This window comes from Trachypithecus francoisi, unplaced genomic scaffold (assembly GCF_009764315.1).
Source record: "Trachypithecus francoisi isolate TF-2019V2 unplaced genomic scaffold, Tfra_2.0 Lachesis_group18, whole genome shotgun sequence".
NCBI classification, from domain to species: Eukaryota; Metazoa; Chordata; class Mammalia; order Primates; family Cercopithecidae; genus Trachypithecus; species Trachypithecus francoisi.
The window spans coordinates 13,683,190-13,699,397 of NW_022681463.1; the positions used below are offsets into that span (position 1 = coordinate 13,683,190).

At 36.4% G+C, this 16,208-nt stretch overlaps 1 protein-coding gene across 2 annotated transcripts in view; it reads right to left on the reverse strand.

The window, feature by feature from the left end:
- The window catches only part of ITGBL1 (integrin subunit beta like 1), a 270,673-nt gene that overhangs the window by 121,585 nt on the left and 132,880 nt on the right, over nucleotides 1-16,208 (reverse strand). For both annotated transcript variants that reach the window (XR_004428980.1, XM_033177331.1), the window contains exons 5-6: nucleotides 14,907-15,047; nucleotides 10,842-10,982 (exon numbers count right to left, since the gene is read on the reverse strand). Coding sequence is in view for 1 of the 2 variants with exons in the window: in XM_033177331.1 (XP_033033222.1) it covers nucleotides 10,842-10,982; nucleotides 14,907-15,047 (282 nt within the window). In the remaining variant the exon portion in view is untranslated. The remainder of the gene's footprint in view (nucleotides 1-10,841; nucleotides 10,983-14,906; nucleotides 15,048-16,208) is intronic.

Sequence of the window (16,208 nt, forward strand, 5' to 3'; positions counted from 1 at the left end):
TGCTGAAGATTGCTTTAGTCATTTGGGGTACATTGTGGTTCCATGTGAATTTTAAGACTTTTTTGTTATTACTATGAAAAATGCCATGAGAGTTTAAAAATTATTATATGTACATATTTATGGGGTAGAATTACATGTTTTGATACATATATAGGTTGTATTATGATCAAATTAGGGTATTTCACATGACCATCACCTTATGCATTTATCATTTGTGGTAAGGGCATTCAAAAGCTTCCCTAATTATTTTCTAATTATAATATGCCATGTCTTACTGTTAACTGTCCTTACCCTACTGTGTAATAGAAGTTGAACTTATTCCCGTTATCTGATTGTAACTTGGACCACAGACCAACCTTTCCTCATCCTCCCATCCTCCTCCTCCTGTCTCTGGTAACCACATTTTAAACTCTCTGCTTCTATGATCCCAATTTTATTTTTAGATTCCAATTTTTTAGTTTTTGAAATAAGGTCTTTCTGTGCCTTATGACCTCCAGTTGCATTCATGTTGTTGCAAATCACAGGACTTCTTTTTTTTTTTTATGGCAGAATTATCCATTGTGTATATATACCACACTTTTTAATCTATTCATCTGTTAATGGCCACTTGTGATTCCATATCTTGACTACTGTAAATAGCGCTGCAATAAATAAAGGAGTACAGATATATCTTTGACATATTGATTTCGCTTCTTTTGGATATATATTTAGTAGTGAAATTACAGAACCACATGCATATTATAGTTCTATTTTTAATTTTTTGAGGAACCTCCATACAGTTTTCTATAGTGACTGTACTAATTTACATTTTCACCAACAGTGTGTCAGTGTTCTCTTCTCTACCTCCTTGCCAACATTTGTTTTCTTTTGTCTTTTTTTATTATAATTCTATAATAAAACCGATTCTAACTGGAGTGAAGAGTATCTCACTGTGTTGCTGATTTGCATTTCCCTGGCAATTAGTGATCTTGGTCATATCTTCATATACCTGTTGGACATCTGAATGTCTTCTTTTGAGAAATATTTATTCATGTATTTTGCCTGTTTTTACTTAGGATGTTTTCTTGCTGTTAAGTTCCCAACGTATTCTTGATATGAATCCTTTGTCAGATCCATAGTTTGCAACTATTTCCTCCCATTATGTAGGTCTATTTGTCATTCTTTTTATTGTTTCCTTTTTTGATCAAAAGCTTGTCAGTTTGATGTCATTCCATTTATCTATTTTTCTTTTTGTTGCTTATGCTTTCGAGGGCTTATTTTAAACATTCTTGCCCACAGTAAAGTACTATCCTATGTTTTCTTCTAGTAATTTTGTAGCTTTGGGTTTTACATTTAAGACTTTAATGCATTTTCAGTTGATTTTTGCATATCATGAGAAGTACTGGTTTAGTCTCATTCTTCTGCATATGGATATCCAATTTCCCCAGCACTATTTATTGAAAATATTATCTTTTCTCCAATGTGTATTCTTAGCACTTTTGTTGAAAATCAGTTGGGTGTCAGTCATGGGACTTTTCACAGAAATTGTAATGAATCTGTAGATCACCTTAGGTGTGCGAACATTTTGACAATATTTATTTTTCTGATCCATGAACATGAGATATCTTTCCATTTATTTGTGTCTTCAATTTCTCTCATCAATGTTTCATATTTTTTGGTGCAATAATCTTTCACATTCTTGGTTAATTTTATTCCTAAATATATTATTTTTGACACAACTGCAGATGAGATTGTTTTCTTAATTTCTATGTTGGTTACTTCACTGAAGCAAAATGTTATCTTATGGAGTCTCCACACTTTATTTTCATGCACTTTTAAGCATATACTACATGTTTAGCCTAGAGACCCTTAGAGTAAAACCGGTAACCTACATGGAGTTTACAATCCTTGAAGATTAGCCTAATGTATACAAAAGAGGTCAGAAAAGATATTAAATTTTTTGACACATGAATATACAGTTTGCAAAGAATTGTGAGAAACAGTGGTATGCTTTCGCAAAAATCGACCTACATTATCAATAAAATAACGGGTTCAAATCCTGGTTCTGCTTCCTACAAAGTGGGGCTGGTCAAATGACCACCTCTGAGTTTCAGTTTCTTCATTTTAAAAAGGAAGAAAATATATTATCAATCCACATTTATTGGGAAGTATATTAAATAGTTTAAATGCTACATAAAAGGGAGCTACTATTATTTGTATTCACCAGATCCCACATTACAAGCAGGTAGAGGAAAGCAGAGTTTCAATGAGCTTTCCATAATTCCTAATAAACATGAAGCTACTCATCGCTGCAGATGCAGAACAAAGTAGATTTCTATAATTGCTGCAAAAATGCATGAAGAATTTTAAAAAGTGGAATTACACTCTTTAAAAGCACATATGTTAATGGATGAAAATGCAGACTGTCTTTAGCATCTGATATTAATGTATATCATCCAATATGAAAATTGGCCTCCAGTGAAGACTAGACCCTTTTACTAATATTCCTTGAGGTTTGTGGTTCCATCTTCTGAGTTTGAAGAAACTGGACAATACACATATGTAGAAGCTTTTCACCATTTATTTAACTAATTTTTATTTTTAAAAAATCACAAAATCATAAATCAAAGTGGAATGAGACATTAGGGATCACTGAATTTAAATCTCTTATTTAACCTCAAATTCAGTTCAATTCAGATGCTCATTTGTTGATCATCTGCTATGTAACAGAGTCTATTTGACAAATTGTTGCCATAATTATCTACTCTAGACTTCAGTTGAAAGGAAAAGAAAATTGTTATTATTAATAAACATACATGACATACGAATATGATTATTTAGACCTTATATTGTGGGAATTTTTTTAACAGTTTCTGCTTATTAACAATGATATTTCATATGCTGTTGGATTCTACGGCTTTTACCATTCATTCACCTCAGTTTAAGAAGTTCCCATTGGGCGTGGTGACTCAAGCCCATAATCCCAGCTACTTTGGAAGGCCGAGGTGGGTGGATAACCTGAGGTCAGGAGCTCAATATCAGCCTGGCCAACATGGTAAAACCCCATCTCTACTAAAAATACAAAAATTAGCTGGTCATGGTGGCACATGCCTGTAGTTCCAGCTACTTAGGAGGCTAGGCAGGAGAATCGCTTGAACCCAGGAGGCGGAGGCTGTAGTGAGCTGAAACCGTGCCACAGCACTCCAGCCTGTGTGACACAGGGAAACTCCATCTCAAAACAAAAACAAACAAACAAAAAAAACCCAAAGAAGTTCCTATCTTTCTTTATTTTCAGCCCTTAGGTAAGGTTAAGGACAAACATTGCAAACAGATCTGCATTGGAAACGCATATATAAATAATGATTTTAACACATATATCTTTAACACTTAAAGTGCAGTCAATTCTGTTGTTTCACAGGCGCCAATGGCTTTGAAATTCTTGGAGACAAGTGGTTTTATTTCAGAGATAGTTAGATCTGTTGTGAGGAAACTGGTCAAAGTACAGAACATGCTGACATTTGTGAGAGACTTGTTGATACTGGAACAACAACATTGCTTGTTGACACTTTAACAATAACATTGAAAACCAGACAGGAGAGGGAGAAAAAGTTTCTCTACTCTTGAAAGTTTAATGGCTGTGAAGGTTAGAACAATACATCTAGCAGATGCAGACCCCGGGAAATCCCTAACTACCCAACAGAATGTCCCTGCCACTACAGCCCACCTGAATTCACAGGCAGAGATTCCCCCACAGGAGGATTCCCTCCGTGGAGCGGGAGAATAAAGTAGAAACCTTGGGGGCAAAGGCAGGTACAGAGGGAGACCCATGACTGAAGGGAGAATGTTCTTAAGTTGCATAGTTGGAATCCATGTTCAAAAGCAACAATTATTCTCTATCTGAAGTCCATTCACATGTTGACATCAATAAAAAAATAAGGGCAGAATAAAACAAATCCTAAAGACAGAAGTTATTCAAAAGAGATTTTTAAAGTTAGAATCCTATCCAATAAGTAACAAAAGTCAGATTAGTTGTGGAAGCCTTAATACCTTTTTTTAAGTTCAGATGCTCTAGACCTGCAGGAAGAAATCATTGTCAGTCTTTTACCTTTATTCTCTCATATGCACGTTCTGTTTTCTTATCATTTTATTTTTCTCGGTCAGTTTTTAATTCTCTAAACCTTTTTCTCCTTACATAATTCTATATTGAAGCCTTATTTTTATATCCCATTGCTATTTCTGATGCTATTCTACAAATATGAGGGGGAAAATAGAGCCTATAAGCTCTCACACCTCTTTTCCTGTGTACTTAATGCAGCATCATGAACATTCTCCAGGATCATGCTTCTAACTACATGCTTCACCTCCAGGCACTGCCAACTATAGCAAAGCTTGGAAGAATATATATGTGTCCTTACTTTGACATGCATGTGATGACTCCTTAATAGCCTTTGCAATAACACACCTGCAGCCAATTGCCTGCACATTGGGATGAATTTAAGAGATCGTGTCATTGCTGTGATTAGCTGAAGGATAAAAGACCTTAGCCCTAAACAGGAAAGTATCAAAGTGGGAGAATATTGTTTAGTTCAAGATGGCCAATATTCCTCCTCAAATCATCCATTGATATGTCTTCTATGCTTTACCACCAGGATTTGATATCAATTGAACAAGTTCAAGCTGAGGAAAGAAGAGCCATTTAAATATGAGTGACATACGTAAGCCATCCATAAAGAATGAAGCTCCTGAAAGTCAGTGAATGTATGGTAACCAGTTTAAGTGACAAAATAGTGGCACAGAAAGTGTTTGATGGTTTTATTGTTTGGGGAGAGTACAACTGGTTTTATTGTTTGGGGAAAGTATAATTTTCTAAATAAGATATCTCACTGTATATCATAGAAGAAGCAAGCCTAAAAGTGCATGGATAAAAGTTTCTATAATTCTAGCCTACTATAATAAAAAATAGTATTGACAAGAGTATTGCCTAATTTAAATGTTTATTACAGATTAATTGACAGAAGTTAAAACATAAACATAACTTTTGCTTTTTCAGTAATAAAAATTATATCCTACATATTTCAAGAAGTTAGTCATGTGCTTTCAAAATATTTTTTAGAATATTAGAGATATCACTTTAAGTGAAACTGTATCTGTCCTACAACATCCTTCATGATATTTAATTGGTAGAGTTTAAAAATCACTTAGAAATGTCAGGTGTTGGTATCAGATTCTCAGGCAGGTATTGGGCTTTTCAGATAAGACAGAAAATTATAAAACAAAATTGCAACTTTTCTTGTGAAGTTACCGGTTTCTCAATTCCAATTTTAAAAGTTATGCCAAAGAAAGAATCATTTGGTAAAGTCAAGAAGATGAAAATGTTGGGTTTTGCTATACAGAAGAGTTTAAAGATAATGATATCTATTTAGCATGAAAACCCTTTAGACTGCCAGAACATTATATCAGGGTTTTTTTTTTTTTTTTTTTTTTAAATAGACAAATAGTGAAAAGGTCATAAAAGAAGAAATCAGGAGACTTGTGTCCTTCGTCTAGATGTGCCACTATCTTTTCTGGGCCTTATCTCAAATTGCTTTATTTTTCAAATGAAAGAACTAAAAGAAGATAAATTTGCCGCACGGGTCTGAAATGCGATGCTTCCATGCTAGTTTGTCAAATTTATGTGTATGTTAAGCCTGCAGGTTTTAGTTTCATTACTTCTAACCAGTATTCCTTTAAACTGTGTAGGCAGAAGATCACAAAATAGAGATGAAAGATTCAGAATGGTGCTGTTTGTCCCTGATATCGAACATCAGAAGAATTCAAATAAGAGAAATGCTATCTAAAGACCTCTCTGTATGTATATACACATGCGCACACACACACACACACCAATGGAAGAACAATACAGTGCTTGGTGTTGGTATAATCTACCTACCATAAAAATGGCTGCAACCCAAAATACCCATATGAAAAGGAAGATTTGCAGCAAAAGCAGCCACCAAGTAGCCCGAAGACCACGCCGGGAAGGCAGGAGTTATTAAGGCTCTCAGGCTATTATAGGAAAAGGTGTTAACCAAACCTTTCCTTGTCTATTTGTAACTATTGTGTTCTTTGGAGTTATGCTATCCAAACTTCAGAAACAGGTGCAGGTGTTTCAGGACAAGTGCAGTTGCATCTATTCCAGACAAACACTTCCCTGTTTTAGAGGATACTTCTTTCTTTTTAAAGGATCAAAAAATGCCCGTGAATTTGAATCTGATGTTAATAAGTCTGTTAACATGCTTCCAAAGTAACATGAAGACCATCGACAGGGAAAAGCCTTGGGGAATAACTTAGTGCTTGCTATTTTTTTAAATTCAATATATTAATTTTTCATTTCCAGAAAATGCAGTCCGAATATACTTAATCACTTCCTTTAGTTTCTTTTCTTAATGCTTTGGCAATCCACAGGGACAAATTTCACCACATAATACGGTTCTATCAAAAGATTCCATTTTCCAAACTAATAGAACCCTAAGCCAAAACTTGCCTTATATTTTCATAATTTTCTTAGGCAGGGGAAGCTGAATGATAAAGTTTAAGGTCACATTGCAGCGTATTTTTCCAGTTATGGGATTTGGGGAAATAGAGCTGAGTGGTAAGCAGCCATTAGGAATAAAGCAGTTATATTAGAATCAGAAAGTAAATTGGGTGTAACAAAGAGGACAGTCGGGACACATCAGGATGCCCGTTCATGCCCTGATCATTTCAGTCACACTCAAATTGGGTCAACAGTATTATCTTTGAGGGGTGCGTGTATGTGTGTAGTAAAACAGTCATGTTGGTGTATGGGTGAACGAACATACAAAAACACAGGTATTTTGTGGATGATGAACAACAGATCAAAGAAGTAAATAAAATTTATTTATTTGGTGGGTGCAGGGACCATGTTTCAACATATTTGTGTCCCCTATATTCATGATGCGTTAGGCATAAAATACTTACATTTAAATGCATTACTGAATAGATAAATGGAAAGAATGGGAATGAATGAATAAAATGAGAATGTCAATTAAAAGAGCTAACTTGAACTAATCCTTCCAGAGATTTCCTTGGACTTAACTAAAACCAATACTCTCAGGATGGCAAGAATAGGAGCTAAAAATAAAACTTCATTTCATCCGAGCCTTATTATATTCTAGACTTGCATAAATGACTAGAGAATATTGATGTCATTGGGTTACTTCTGTCTCATAACACAAAGGTATTAACATACTCAATAATCAACTATATGGCACTCTTCTTACACTACAACTTAGACTGGTAATTAGGAAAAATTTAAAGACTAATAATTCTCTAAGCGTAATACCATACAGCATACAGAATTCTACAGATTCTGTAAGAATGATAAAATACTCCAGAGATTGATGTCTGCTACAGATCATAGTGATGTTCAGAGAAGCTTAGTTTCATTTTTTTTTTTTAAATCTGAGTACCCAGAGGACAATTCTTCCTCAGAAAAATAAAGTAAAATTGGAGAATTGTATTTGCATCACCTGGAGATTAAGTTACATGAGTAGTCAGGCTATAAGTGTTTAGAGATGACACTTTAATGGCAGTATGAACTTTATCAGGTTACTTAATTTCTCTGAATGTATTTTCTCTTCTGCTAAACTATAGACAGTAATGCCTCCCTGTCTGAGTTAGTGTGTAAATAAAATGGAATGAGGTGTATAAAAGAACTCAGTAACGGTCCAATAGAGTAGGGTATCTGTAAATATGAGTTTTTTCTTCTTTCCTCAATTCCTCATTCTCAGTGTGGGAGCCAAGCTGTGAAAAGCTGGCCACGTTCAATTCACTTCAACCAGTGGATCATAAAATCACAATAGATTGATGTCTTATTGTCCAAACTACAGTCAATTGTGCCATCACCTCTTTCTACCCCTACCTGTCCATACTCACTGGGTGGAGTCTCATAGGGTATGGAAGAAAGGAAAATGTGAGAAAAAAGAAAACAGGGAAGAGGGATTGGAGGGGAATAGGGTGAGGTGGAATATTAGATTCCAGGGCAGCCTCCTTAATGACACTTCACCTGCTCAGCCTAGAGTAAGCACTCCAAGACTAAATGACTCACTGCAGGAATGGCACACAAGCTCACACAAGGATTGAAGTGTCAGTTCAGAAGTCATCACCCATCTTCACGCCATGACCCCACTCCCTCACAGTGAGATGCACTGGCTCACAGGGCCCGGAATTATCACTGTAATGCAGTTAGTTTGAATTTTTCAACCCAGTCCAAAATCAGGATCAACATCAGAATTATGGATTTCACAAGAAAGCGAATACTCATGGGAAAAAGGGGTCCAAATCAGCAAGTCCCACACTTAGAATTTTAACATATAGCCTTTTATATGCCTCCCTTATTTTCTTATTTTAAAATTGTGTCAATTCACATTTATCTCAAAAGCAATCTCAAAATGACATTGTGGCCCGGCACGGTGGCTCATGCCTATTATCCCAGCACTTTGAGAGGCTGAGGCAGGCGGATTACAAGGTAAGGAAATTGAGACCATCCTGGCTAACATGGTGAAACCCCGTCTCTACTAAAAATACAAAAAAATAGCTGGGCGTGGTGGTGGGCGCCTGTAGCCCCAGCTACTCGGGAGGCTGAGGCAGGAGACTGGCGTGAACCCGGGAGGTGAAGCTTGCAGTGAGCTGAGATAGCGTCACTGCACTCCAGCCTGGGTGACAGAGCAAGACTCCGTCAAAAAAAAAAAAAAAATTACTTTGTCAAATGGCATTTCCTGAATGCCAGCATAGTTTTAACTACCAACTGTATGCTTACAACTAGAAATTCTCTTGGTTTAGCCCTGACCCAGACTCACATATTCAACAGGTTTGGAAAAAAATGTAAACTTTCGCTTACCCTTTGTCCTCTATGCTGGAGATGTCTAGAAACAAACTTGACAACTTCCTTCCATATTCCCCATTTCAGTAAATGGCACCAACATTTTCCTAGACACTCAGACTAGAAATCTGGTAACCACAGCACTCTACTGCCTAAAACCATCATTAGCTCTTTATTGCCTTTAAAATAAAACCTGGGTCTGCAGGAAGGTAAAAAAAAACCCAGTTCTTGTTTCTTAACCAACTTTACCTTTTACCACATGCTTCCTTACTTGGCATTCTGGTAATTTCAAACTGAGTCTGGCCCCATGCACAGATTCTATCCCTCTGTTCCTTCTGCTTGGAATGCCCCTTTCATCTTTCTTTACCTGCAAACCTATATATATATATATATATATATATATATATATATATATATATATATGATGAAATCTACATGCATTACAACCCAATAACCTCCTGCAATGCATGAGCCCTACATCGCCACCACTGTGAAGAGCCACATCACCCTAATTAAAATGTCCAAAGGCCTCTTCCCCACGATTCTCATCATCTCTTTGGAACATAGGCTCCACTCACTAGTCATGAGCTCTTTTATTACCACTGTGTTGACAGCAATGATAATGGAGAACATGACCATGTATAATGAATAATAGAAAAAATGCCCTCAAGAGAGTAGTGTTCACAAAATGTTTAGGAAATCCTCTGGAGCACAAGACATTCTCAGAAGAGGGAAACCCTTCTGCAAAGGGAAGATTTAGCAGCAGGCTTTCCCCAGTCATTCTGGAGAAGGCTTTGAAGTTCTACACTCATAATTAAATGGGGCAGGTCTTTTATCTCCCTTTGCTGGCAAACTTTCAGGAGACCAGACGAGTTTCTATCCATCTGCATGCACCAATCAGGCAGTCAAGCCTAACAAGATGTGTATGTGTATGTCTCTACCTTATGGATTATCAAATAGAACTGGACTGAAAATCCATAACTCCATTTTTGCTAAATGATACCTTTTTAGATAGATTTCTGACTGCTTTCTGTTTCTTTGTACTTTTAGACATCCTGGCCTTACGTATTTTATTTCTTTGCATTTAGATTGCAAACTCCATGAAGTCAAAGATCATGGCTGTCTCCTGTCTGCTACTGGCTTCTACCACACCAGTAGCCCAGATGTCACTCAGTCCCTAACAGACAGTAGCTGCCCCCTAGTATTTACAGTCAAAGATTTTTGAAACTACTAATGGATATTCAATTATAGACTACATTGCAGAATGACTTTAGTTTAAAGCCTGTCAAAGAGTTAATGCACAAAATAACCCTGGGCGTTGTATCATCCTGTTTTGTAATACATTAATACAGCTGTCCTGATGGCAACTATCCTGTTCATTGTCGACAGCTCTGCGAGTTTTGCAGTCTCAGAGTTGAACTGAGTAGCTATCTAGAGCTAATGGTTTTCCTGGGTGAGGAATTAGACTAACTTGAAAAGAGTGGGTGCCCTCTCATCTCTAGTCTTTGCCAACTTCGGGGATTCTCTGGAGGTTTTCCAAGTCACTAGTAGGAGCACTGCAAATATAAAATGCTTTGGAATGCACATTCAGTTTCTTTTACAGGGTCTGTGAGAATCAGAAATCTTGAAAACAGGAAAATACGTATTTTTTTACTTTTATTCATTACGTTTTGCATTTTTGTGGGTACATAGTAGATGCATGTGTTTACGGGGTACGTGGGGTGTTTTGATACAGACAAGCAATGTAAAGTAAGCACATCATGGAGAATGGGGTATCCATCCCCTCGAGCATTTATCCTTTGTGTTACAATCTAATTATACTCTTTACATTATTTTAAAATGGACAATTAAGTTATTGACTATAGTCACCCTATTGTGCTATCAAATAGTAGGTCTTCTTTATTCTTTCTAATTTTTTTTTGTGCCCATTAACCATCCCCACCTCCCCCTCCAGAAAAATAGGAATTGAAAGAGCCCTTACCTGAACAGAAGTCATCAGAATATCGGTCATAGACAGCTCTACAGTCCCTTTCATCGCACTCACAGGTGTCCCCATGAATATCTCCCCAGTCCCCAGTTGGATCAACATCGTGACAGGTACATTCACCACATACACAAGTCCCTAGGTGAGAAGAAGAATTTTATAAGAGTCCAGTCAAGAAAAACCATGAAAGAAAGCATTTCACATATTGCTTATTATTTTCTGCTGCTTACTTTGTATTTGGAAAAAAAAAAAAACCACACATATTAGATAAAAATATTCTAAAAAGGAAAAGCACCGTCTAATACTGGTAATAGAGATTCCTTAATAAACAAAAATTATATATTCTATAATTATGTGAGTTGGTGGAATGTGTCATTAGTATTGTGTTAGTTTCCTTCAAAGATAACACTAAAACAATTTATATAAGATATAATCCTTTCCCTCAAGAAGCTTGCAATCTATTTGGCGAAAAGAAAGCTAATTAGAAAGAAAAATTAGCAAATGCTAAAAACAATGTGTGACTATTTTGTAAATTAAGACATGAATGCTCTAAGAATTTGGAGAAAGAGGATCAATGAGGGTTGGAGTAATTAGCAGTGGATGGATTGGATATATAGGGATTAGAGGAAACGTTCTAGAAGACATTGGAGGTAGAACTAAGAGAAAGTCAAGAAGAAAAGACTAAGCAATGAAGGGTAGGGATGGGCATAGGAACCCTGAGGTGCATGTTAAAAAAAGACTAAGAAGTAAGGTTTGCTAGATCAGATGAGTCCAGATTATAAAGAATGTTGGAGATCAGATTGAGAGATATAAACTTGGTCATATGCAGATTTGCAGAGGGAAATACCCATCTGTAAAACATATTTACTCTGTGTGGATTACCAGTAACTATCTTTAGGGCAACCAGCTAATCATCTGATAGAGACATAAAGTTAAATCTTTTTCTTACCTCTAACAACAAAATAAGTACCAGTTGGATTAAAGATTTAAATGTACAAAATAAAACAGTAGAATATGAACTAAACTCTTTTTATTCAAGACCCTCAAAGCACAATTACTAAAAAAGGAAATTGAAAATTTCCAAAAAAATTGAAAATTTTGGTTGGAAACAAAACACTGTAAAAAAAAAAAAAAGACTGATAAAGCTGAAACAAGTGGTTAATATGTCTGTAAAAGACAAAGAACATTTACAAAAACATATAAACATATCATAGGATTGAATATAGAAAGGATTAATATGCCCAAAGTGAAATAGACAAAACCAAAGAATAGGAAATTTCATACAGAAATAATGATAGAGAAAGATGAAAAATGTTTATCACTTAATCGACCACTACTAAGTGGGTAGCAGTGGGAGAGCTTCAAAATAATCATGATTGGCAATTATTTTAGATGTCAGATTGTCAGAGGTAGAAAATATTGCTTGCACATCCAGACTTGGTAAAGGTGTGGGACAACGGGTACTTTCTGGCCCTGAACAGAATGTACAAAATGGTACAACTTTCTGGGTAGCAATTTTACAATATGTACTTTTTATACCTGTGTTATTATTTAGACATATAGCTCACTTTAATTAATGTACTTTATTTCTGTTAGGTAACAGAAATAAAAAGTACACACAAGTATATGTTCAGAAATATAAAATATAGCTGTATTTATATTTTTGAAAAACTACTAGCGACTGAAATATTGATCAATGGGGAATTAGCGAAGTAATGGTGCACACATATGGACTAGCTGGCAATCACTGAGTAATAATTAGGTTTTTGCTCCATAAACATGGAAAGATAAATAACATAGATCATGAAATAAATAAAAGTGTAAAATTACAAATCAGCATGTACAGTACGATTCGATTTTTTTCTTTAATAAGAAGGAAATACAGGGATAGGGCGGCCACACAAGTGAATTTTAATAAATAAATACGGACTGAAAGTTCATGTACCAATATGTAAAAGGAGGTTACACCTGGATGTTAGGTTTGTGGGTCATTTTCTTATTTTTCTGTGTATTCTACTTTATTATCTAGATTTTAAAAAATGAATATGCATTGCTTTCATCAGAGGATAAATGAGTTTGGTCAGGAGGAACGGGGACTAGGAGCTATGCAGATGTGACAAAGTAGCAGCTTCTCAGCCATGTGTAAAGGGGTCCAATATGAAACTCAATAAACCAGGTGGGCAACAGAGGACATTTGTTCTATTAATGGCTATGTCTGCGACGTTGGTTTTTTGGCCCCTGAAGATGGGGAAAAAGGAAGACAAGATAGGTATGTGCAGGGACCGGTGTCTTTCTATTACCTATGGATGCAATGACACAGAAACGTTTTCAGGGTAGTCAGGCGTATAACCTTTTTAGAAAAAACAATGACTCATCTCAGCACCCACTTCTGCCCTGTCTTCATGTACCCCTGAGTCTCAGAAGCTGTGAGCCTCGTTTAGGCAGGCTGCTTCCTATTATGCCTCTGCCAGATCTCCAGGTCAGAACGCTCCAAGCACAGCGAAGTGGGAGGCAGGTGGCTTAGCTTATGTTTCTGAAGGACGCCGTCTCTCACAGCCAATGTAACTCTGCTGCGGAACCTGACCTTAATCCACGGCCCAACCAACTCCATTTTCCACCTCTTTCTTTTTGACAGCTAAATAGTCATTTTCCACAGTACACAGTTCAAGCTTCATATACTTATAAATGGTAACTGTGACTCCTACTGCATAAAAGGACTTATGCAGAAAACACATCCTTATACATAAAAAGAAACCATAAGGTAAATTCGTATGATATATAGTAAGATTTAATCCCCACAAAGAGGACTTTATGATTTTGTTCCAAGTTCCTGCCTTTTTATTTATTTTCTCTATGTAAAGAAATGTGGCACATTTTATTCCTCTATGTCAGTTTCTGAAAGGCGATATGCTATGGTTTCTGTACTAGTATTATCTATTACAATGCACGTATAGAAATGAGGCCGGGCGCGGTGGCTCAAGCCTGTAATCCCAGCACTTTGGGAGGCCGAGACGGGCGGATCACGAGGTCAGGAGATCGAGACCATCCTGGCTAACACGGTGAAACCCCGTCTCTACTAAAATATACAAAAAATTAGCCGGGCGAGATGGCGGGCGCCTGTAGTCCCAGCTACTCGGGAGGCTGAGGCGAGAGAATGGTGTAAACCCGGGAGGCAGAGCTTGCAGTGAGCTGAGATCCGGCCACTGCACTCCAGCCTGGGCGACAGAGCGAGATTCCGTCTCAAAAAAAAAAAAAAAAAAAAAGAAATGAAAAAAAAGTTTTCCACCTATCTGATTTTTTTAGTTTTAAAGAAGAAGTATAGTCACTTTTTAATGTCATCCATAGGCAATGAGAAGTTTAGGATGGCTCTCTTTATCATTAGGACAAAGGTAAAATTAAGTATTTTCAAGGAATTTTAAAACTATGTTTAAACTGTTTGATTTTATATCAAAAGTTAGTTAACTACCTTTAAGTTATAGTTAGCAATATTAATATATTTGTTAACTTCCTTTGTAAAGTCAGTGTACATTTCATATGGCTATTGGATACATACTTTTTAAATCTGTTGTATTCGATATCACATTTTTATTATTGCACACAGAAGTTAAATTAGTCCATATCAAATCTGCATTTCAACCAAAGCCTTCCATTTACTCATAATTAAGACAAGAGGGTTTTCTGAATGCTCTCTGGATAATTAGATGCTCATGCTGTAGATGGTTCTGTTAGTCAAGAGACATTTAACAGAAGTATCTACAGGAATTGCCTTTTAGCTGTACTGTGCTATTTCTGGAGGGCTGCCAAATAAATTACAGTCCCTAAGTTAACTGTTTATTCAGTGAAGCTTAAAGAATGACAGCAACTTTCTTATCTTTCTCTTTTCTACTCAATAAAAAACAAGACAGAAAAGACTGTTGGTATAGTAAATGTTGATTTACATCAAAGTAAATGATTAGGAGATAACTTCCTCCCACACTAGAGGACATACAGAGAAAAGAAGTGTTAACAATTAAAAGCTTTGTTTGCCTCCCCATTATGTAGTAACATGTATGAATGACACACCTCTGTTACTGCAGATTTTGCCATCTGGAGATGTGCATCTTCGCTTGCTTTCCCAGGGGGTGATATCGCACTGGAATTCACATTTATCTCCATGCCAACCAGCCTTGCAGTAGCAGTTTCCACAGTAACACTTCCCATGGCCTTTACCCAAAATGAATTTTATACAGTGAGGAAAAAAGCAACTTTCATAAGCAGAATTAACTTTCTATCTCTTTGTGATCACTTTTGCCTTCTGAAATAACGTCACAGTTCAACATTCCTTGCCTAAAATCATCAAATTACACAGCTTTCTCCAAACACATCATGGTTGTGCCTTTACCTGCTTAATTACACAAAAAGAGCAATGTGTCCTTTAACTTGGCCTAGACAGAGAACTGATTGAAAGTATTTTTAACGAAATGACATGAATGACCATGAGAGTCTATTACTTTTCCATCTCAAATGCACGCATCAAACCCACATATAAATGAGCATTCACTCTAAGGACGTTTCTTGAATTAGTTATTAAAATATTTCATTTGAAATCAACTATTGAGAAACCAATGGTGCATATTTACCTAGATACACATTATGAAGGACCAAACAACTCTTTAAAGCAGAAGAAATATTGCATCTTTTCACTCAACTGTGTCCCACAAGCTGTTGGGTTCTACCATGTGAGAGGTTTTCAGCCTAGTCTATGTTTAATCCTCATTTAGACAAATAAAATACCATGGGCCCTCGGCCTCACAATCAAACTCCCTTTCGACTTGTCAAGGGGATAGCAATGACAGCTAAGGGCACTCATCATTTTGTGTCCAGATGCCCTCTTTCAGCTCCTACCTCTCTGTAACCTGTCACCTGCTCATCTGCATTTGCCTCCAAGCCATCTGTAGTGAATTATCACATCACTGCTTTCCTTATCCACATCTAGCAATCCTTCTGCAAATTCCCCAAAGATGGCATTTATCCCAAAATTTACTTCTTGTACTCTCATCTTTGTGGTTACATCACCTAAGCATAAATGTATGTCCTTGCTCTTGTTTTGTTTTTAGTCTATTCTTTCTGTATTATGGGAGTTTGTGTTTTATCAGTCTATGGCTAAAGTCTTTGTTCTTTCCATCTCTCTTCTCTTACAGCCAAAATCCCCCAAAGACAATGCAAAACTGATTATGAGACTACTTTTCATTGGCTTATAAGCGTATTTATCATTCTAACACTATGGTATCTCTGGCCAATGGCAAGAACTTTAGTAGGACCTGTAAAACTCACATAAGAAGCAGGAATTACAACAGAATATTCTGGTCTCCTATGCTATTCACA